The sequence below is a fragment of the Pararge aegeria genome, chromosome 18 (genome assembly GCF_905163445.1).
Source record: "Pararge aegeria chromosome 18, ilParAegt1.1, whole genome shotgun sequence".
In the NCBI taxonomy this organism is placed as follows: domain Eukaryota; kingdom Metazoa; phylum Arthropoda; class Insecta; order Lepidoptera; family Nymphalidae; genus Pararge; species Pararge aegeria.
Genome location: NC_053197.1, coordinates 10885485 through 10893283, shown reverse-complemented (window position 1 = coordinate 10893283; position 7799 = coordinate 10885485). Strand labels below are relative to the sequence as shown.

At 38.3% G+C, this 7799-nt stretch overlaps 1 protein-coding gene across 1 annotated transcript; it reads left to right on the top strand.

The window, feature by feature from the left end:
* The first annotated feature begins 2753 nt into the window (after positions 1-2753).
* LOC120631683 (H2.0-like homeobox protein) lies at positions 2754-7558 on the top strand. Its single transcript, XM_039901351.1, has 3 exons — positions 2754-3017; positions 6635-6852; positions 7369-7558. The coding sequence occupies exons 1-3, from the start codon at positions 2783-2785 to the stop codon at positions 7513-7515; spliced, it is 600 nt and encodes a 199-aa protein (XP_039757285.1). The 5' UTR covers positions 2754-2782; the 3' UTR covers positions 7516-7558.
* The last annotated feature ends 241 nt before the right edge of the window (positions 7559-7799 follow it).

The window sequence follows — 7799 nt, the reverse complement described above, 5'->3', positions numbered from 1 at the left end:
GTAGGTACTTATATTGCATTTCATCGGTTGCAAAATCAATCGTTCAGAAACATGCGATGAATCAAGCAATGTAAATATTATTTTCCAGAAGAAGTTATAGCAATCTAAAGGCATAACGTATGGCACTCTTTAAGTATTTATTATATCATCTTTAAAGCGTTGATAGCCTAGCGGACTTTGACTTTGCTTCCGAGGGGCGAGTTCGAACCCCGGCACGCACCTCTATCTTTACCAAGTTATTTGTTTTAAGAATTAAACATCACTTGCTTTACGGTGAAGGAAAACATCATGGTGAAACCTGCATGCTGAAATCTTCATAATGTTCTCCAAGACGTGTTGTGTCCACTAATCCGTATTTGGCCAGCGTGGTGGACTACGGCGTGGTGGATAATGATATCATTCTAATTAGTCAGGTCTATCATATCATGAATCATTAAACTACGTATCTATAATTTTGTAATTATATGTGTGTGTATGTACGCTTGCACATTTATAAAAGGAAGAAAGTTACACCATCTTCGTGACGCCATACGGGTCGATTGTACAACCAATAGATTCACATCAAATTCATTTATTGGTCGGACCTACATTTATAAAGTTGGCTTCATCTCCGATACTCGTAATCATATGAAGTGTAAACAACGCATGCCGCTACACTGTGGATGTAATGATTGCATCTATATCGGGTGCCGCGGACGGACCGCAGGTGTTTTCTGACAGGGAAAATAAACCGAGCCGTAATCGATTTTAGAGTTTTAAAGCGAACAGTTGTTCCGCACTGGATCGCTGGACGCTGATGTATCAGGTAGGTATTTCACTGATATCAAATTCAAATTCAAATTCAAATTCATTTATTTCAAGTAGGCCTACTTTATAAGCACTTTTGAAACGTCAAGTATGCATGTTTGTGTGACTCTACCACCGGTTCGGAAAGCAGATTCTACCGAGAAGAGCCGGCAAGAAACTCAGTAGTTGCTCTTTTCCAACATCAACATTTACAATCATTTTGCTATCTTGCGGGAGATGAGAGCGAGGCTGGCTGCTTCCATTCTACCTCCATTCCATTATCAAGAGAAATGATTCAAAAAGTGTGATACTGCAGCAATTTTTCCTTAAATCTACTTTCGTATTAACAGAAAAAAACCGCTACTCATATAAACCGATTGACGTCCACGGTCGGACAATAGGTCTTTCATCAATCATCAGGAGTTCCAAATACCAGGGTCTTGTGCCGCTTGGGTCCAGCGGGTTCGATGTCATGTTCTGTCCACCTCGTCGGGGTTACGAAACAAACGATGCGTTTAACTCGGTCGCCATTCCAGCACCTTGGGACCCGAACGTCCATCAGTTCTCTAAGCTGCCCAGCCCATAGCTCGAAGGGTGTAAGTGGTTGTGGAAGGTAGTACCAGTTCGACTCCCTATATACTAACCTCACCTGCCCTCTAACCAAAGATGCTCTGGCGACCGAAGTTGGTTGGTCAGGTGAAGTTTGGTTTCCTTCGGCAAACGAATCTATAGCTAATTATTTGCTTAAACCAGAGAAAAGGAAATCAAAGTAGTTATATAATAATTATGAATCAGCCGATAAAATATTGATCGGTATTCGATACCTACGTATAGGTTTCTTTGTAAAGTGTTATTTATTGCGGATTTGTTTAAAAACTGTGATAATTAGGGACATGGTTTCAATTTCTTCAAACACTATTTACTTCAGATTCCGCTTTGCAAATTCCGGATAAGTAAATATTATAGTGTTGTTCTTTTAGACATTTTTCATACTAATCACCCAAGAAAGAATCTCATCTCAGAATGGGATGAGTTTAGTCACGCAAAAAGCAAATTGAAAAAAATATAAATTTCACCGTGCAGATTTTCCTAGTTGTCGCGGATAACAATAAATGAAGCAGAATGTTAATTGTACCTTTATCATGGAATTCCGCAAGGTAACGCCTGCTTCTATCCAATATCTAGTTTCTCCATCGTTGTTGGTAATCATCATGACTATTAATGTACCACTGGTAGGAACATGCTTCCTCTCTAATAAGAAGCTAGGAAATTGCTTAATAGGTCTATAGGTAGGTACTCTAGTTTGTCATATCACTCGTATAAACAAGTGGGCCCGTGCCCATTCGTGGATAATGATGAAGATGATGATGATCATAACTGCTGAGAATGACCAAGAATGATGGAAAAACTACTGACTGGCAACAGAGTGTTCAAATTTGGCCCTTGGGACTGCATATTTGTTTTTGGACAAGTGAGAACATATTCCTTTATAACCTTAATTGTTAGAATTCAGAATTCATCTGGGCAGTTCTATTAATAACTCAGTAGGTACCTAAGCATTTCGCTGTAATATCGTTATAGTATTGGAATTATAATCAATAACATTTATGAGGTGTAATCGTAAATGGAATCGAATTTACTGTGTAGATACCTACACATTTTACCCCCACTAACAGATGACGCAAGCTTAGCAGTAATAAAATTAAATTGAACTTGCAAAGCCATATAAAACACATTAAAGAGTCAGTTTATTGTAAACAACTGCACTGTTTGTAGCATCACTTCGTTCAGTATCCAAAAGCACTCCATTGCACGTTCACAACGCCCAGTATGCTCTGGCCAATGAGGGTTTCCCTTGATTATGTTAGCCACGCCTTTCATCGGCGCCTGCGCAGCGTCCGTGTTGATAACGCGGAAAGCTTAGTTATTAAGTTACACTCGAACAAGACGGTGCGGTGTACGTTGTTTTTTATGTTTTTTTTATTGTTATGAACTCATGACGTCTATAAGTGGAGACGTGAACACGTCTAAGTTGAAGTTCAGTGTGGACAGTATACTAGGGAATAATGATACTTCCTCAAGTGCTCCAGTGGACATGCGTGCGCAGGAGCCACCCTGTGCGGGTTGCGTGGCCGCTCTGTATAGGTGTTGCAGGGATGAACCTCCCCTCCTGCAATTACAACTGCCTCTGCCTTATGCACACTTGCATCCGGCATTGAGGCCTACCTCCGGTGAGTTTACACCATTCAATAAAGGTACCTGCACGGTGCACCTATGGAATACTTAATAAATTTGGAATGCCTGCAAGTATTTCTACCGATTGCTCGTCATCGAAAACTTAATTGCTGAGGGTACCTACTGGACTTAAACCCATTCTTCTTTCCTGCATTCCCTTCGAGTCCACCAGTAACACTTGGTAAATAAAATCGATGGCCGTTCAAAATTCAAGTCTAGGTACCATCGTTAGGTAAATATGGAAAGTTCAGTAGGTTCCACTATCCGTAGTGAAAGAGATTATGGGGTAAAGTGAAAATTGTTTACTGTCAATCTTATCTATAACTCTTCTGAGTTGCATACAGTGCACAGGGTTGCGTGCACAGGGTTTTGTCCAGGGTAGGCATAAAGTAGATAAATGGCTATGGCAATATTACCTCTAGCCCAGTAGGACCACGAGTATATACCTAGTGGTATACCTACCGAGGTCCTACTAATAGGTGACATCGGTGTGACCGGGTCCAATTTACCGAATAAGACTCGTACCTAACTAATTCGTATGTAGATTCTTGTCGGCCATATTTTATAAAATTAACTATATCGACACTTCCCTACTTGTACATCTATGAAATATTTTTTAGTAAAAAGTCATGGAACACCTATTCACAGAACTTTCTGAGGCCTACCCGAGAAGGAAAAGAAATCTAGATCGACTTGTGATTAAACACCCGCCAAAGAGTTCCCACTTCACAAAAAGTAGTGATGCAATGTGTATCAAACTTTACAATGAGCTACAAGTTGACTTAAAAAGATGACATTACACCTACTATTTAGAAAGCGATTATTCATCTGGTTCCTAGATAAATGTTTTTATTCCATAAACGATTATCTTAAGGTATCTAAGTATATAACACTAGACTAATTGGTATTAAGTGACAATAGTAAATTTAATTTTTTAAACTAAATTGATCTGTAATTCTAAACAATAAATTTAATTTTGTTATTGTAATTGTGAAAGGTTGACAAGTGATGGATTTAAATATTCTTATTGTATACAATTTAATTTCAATAACAATTCTAACTTTTTTATATAAACATTTGCATGGATGGTTGATAGGCTTGGGATTTACTTTATTTTAATAAGATCTTACTCTGTACACCTGCAATCTTGCAAATAAAGGAATTATTATTATATTATGCCTGTAATTAGCATTCATATAAGTATATAAAAACTCTGTGTAAAATGTGCCTTAAGATGTATTGAGGTAAAATACTATTCCCATGGGTGGTATTGGATCAGTTTCCTATCAAAGTCCGTTTGTAAAAGCCTATTTAGAAACAGCTAAGTAACTATGTTTCTAAGTTAAAAGATAAAATTCATACTGAATACGAATCTATAAAATCTTTTATATCTGTAAAATTAATATTTGCTAGGCCTATATAAGGAATTCTATTATTACCTGCCTATTATTGATTCTGTTATACCTAGATACCTATTATTTATTCAGTTACTAAGATTTTATTATTTCCAATAGCTGTACATACCCGGCTATGCTTCGTCTAGGCTGTTTAATAATAATAATAATAAATCTTTATTTGGAACAGTTACAATGGCACTTAAAATACTAGCAAGGGTGGCACTGCAATAGTAAAAACTGTGCTGCATGTACCACCGCCCACCTCCGAGTTATAGTACAGTAATTATACAAATGTTCCACTAGATTTTGTGTGTTTGTGTGTGTTTTTATTTTATAGATACTCGTACGTACTACAGGAAGGCTAGGGATATCATATATTTGATAGAATGAACTCTTCCGTTTGATCATAGCTCATTTGTTTAGTATTATTTAATGATTCCATGGGAACTAAGGGGTAGAAAGAATAGTATAAGTCGACTCTGTACAACTTTGTTACGATTAATATTGAATGTCTATTGATGACAAATGAAAATATTGATGAAAATATTTTTTAAATAATCTGCGTTACTGTGACCTATTTGTAAGAGGTAGGTAGCCATATGTATATCGTCGATACATTTGTAGATAAATAATTATCAAAGACAAATATATAGATAACTTTTATTAAAGAGGTACTAACGTGACAGAATTATTTTACACACATAACTATTTCGTTTTAATTTTAAGGCGTAAGGTACGCTTTATCGATATCAGGAGAGGAATGGGTTGAAAATAATTGTACTCAAAATCTGAAATCAGACTTTAATGTCACCTTCAAAAACATAGGACTTACGTACATTTGTTCAGGTCCCTTTCAGTCCCAGTCACTCATCTATGTATAATCTTCTAAAGCCTGAGAAAGTCGCGCATCAAAGTTTAGCTTGGACGAACAGGCAGTCAACAATTTTATAATAGAGGCTGTTCTCACGTGAAGGTCCTAGCGTTGCCAGATGTTATTTGTTGCGAAATGATTCGATATCGTAGCTTAGCTAACAATTATTATCAAAGTTCATCACATACCTACCTAGAAAAATACACTCTTAGCATAATTATCATCGTCATCGTCAGCCCACAAGCGTCCACTGTTGGTCATAGACTTTCCCAAGAGCACGCCGCCACACGGTCCTCCGCCTTGCTTTTACCATAGTATGCAATAATCTATCATCGTCATTATCATAATATCAACCCACTACCGGCCCACTACAAGGCAAGGGTGTGAAGGGTTAAGGCCGAAGTCCACCACGCTGCCCTTGTGCGGATTGGTGGACACCACACACATTTGGGAACATTTTGGAGAACTCTCAGGCATGCAGATTTCATCGCGATGTTTTCCTTCACCGTTGAAACAAGTGTTATTTTAATTGCTTAAAACGCGCATAACTTTGAAAAGTTCGTTTGAAGAGGTGCGTGCAGGGATTCAAACTGGGCCCCCCGAAAGTAAAACGAAGGCCTACATCGCTTCTATGATCGCAATTATGCAATAATAAATCCAATTTTTGATTGCTTCTCCTTGTTAACGTCGAAAAGTATTTGTCGTCAAAAGAACTCTCTAACAAAGCAACCAAACCAATTTGGTTTTTGATAAAGAGTTAGTTGAAAAAGCGCAGAGTAACATAGGCTACTTTTATCACAGGAAAACAAACGGGTCCTATGGGATTTGTAAAGGACCGCAATAACCGCGGTAGGTGTCTAACAAACATATTAATATTGCTAGAAAAACTATTTTTTATTATAGACTGGTTTACCATAACATTTCTGTACATAGTAGGTATAAACTAAAGTCTGTCGCTGTTTGTACTTTTTAATGTCGCAATGAAACTCTAATGCACTTTCAGCAATTGATAGAGTGATTCAAGAGAAAGGTTCATATGTAGTTAACACGCAATTATAGGAGACAAAAATACCTACGGAAATTCAAATATTTGTAATGTGATGAACATACATATTTTGTGCACTAACATTGCGAACCTTACGACCTTACCCCATATAAGTTTCTACATTGCACCCTTTCGAAGCCAGGACAGGTCGCTAATTTTTGTAAGTATAAGTTTATGAGAGAGATGTTTATTATATCTACAAAAAAACTATACTAATTCGACTTGCGCGGTATTGATAGCTAAGCGACGATACTTAATCGTAGCACGTAAATAACCAGTTTCACTTACCATCGTTTACAGCTGTCTACCGGTTGCCTTTACCAACATCGTCCCCTACACAATCCACTGCGCCTCGTTGTGATGTCTCCTCGACCGGCAAAAGAAAACGTTCCTGGTCTCGGGCAGTCTTCAGTAACCTGCAGCGTAAAGGCCTGGAGAGAAGGTTCCAGATACAAAAGTACATCACTAAGCCAGATAGGCGCCAATTGGCTGCTACTCTCGGATTGACCGACGCTCAGGTAACGTGACATTATGCTCTTTACTGAATAGCCCTTTGTAACGGCTTGATCTATTTTGACTGGTATTTCACAAGTAGGAACCTAGGCTTATTCAAGTGTTACCTTTATCGTATTCTCTCTTATTTGTCGTACTTATTATGTTTCTCAATCATTTCAAGATTTGGTTGGCTAAAAAAAGCGGTGATTCGGCTTCCTTTCGAGGGGAACCAAGTTCGAATCCGGCATGCACCTTTAACTTTTTGATTCACTTGCATCAACGATGAAGGAAAACACTGTGAGGAAACCGGCACGCCTGAGTTCTTTATAACGTTCTCAAAGGTGTGTAAAGTCTATTAGTCCGCACTTGGCCAGCGTGGTGAACTTTGGCACTAACCCTTCTCATTTTGAGAGGAGATACGCTACCTGTAATGAGCCGGGAATGGGTTAATAATGGTGATGGTGATGATGTTTTAAGCCCGCTGGGAAAGTTTAGTTTTGTCATGAATTCCAAATTTTAATTTTCCTGTTTTTCTTCAGGTGAAAGTATGGTTCCAGAACCGTCGAATGAAATGGCGGCACACGAAGGAAGGGCGAGCGGGATTGGGCCCGGCGTCCGGTCGGGACCCCGACTCCACGGCTCCTGATGACAATGAAGACATTGATGTGGATACGCTTAGTGATTGATTTCTTTTTTACATTATGAGTCAATCTTTCTATTAAGAGGTGACAAAATTTGCTATAGCCATATCAACATCATCTTCATCTTCATCATATAAAACAATTACCGGGCCAATACAGGTCTCCTTTCACAATGAGAACGGGTTGAGACGGTGGTCCACCACGCTGGCCAAGTGTGATTTGGTGGACTGTACCATCTGTACCATATAACATAAGCAAGAGATATACATATTAGAGCATTTGACTATTTTTTATCATATAATAATTAACTATAAGCTGTTATAAAACAC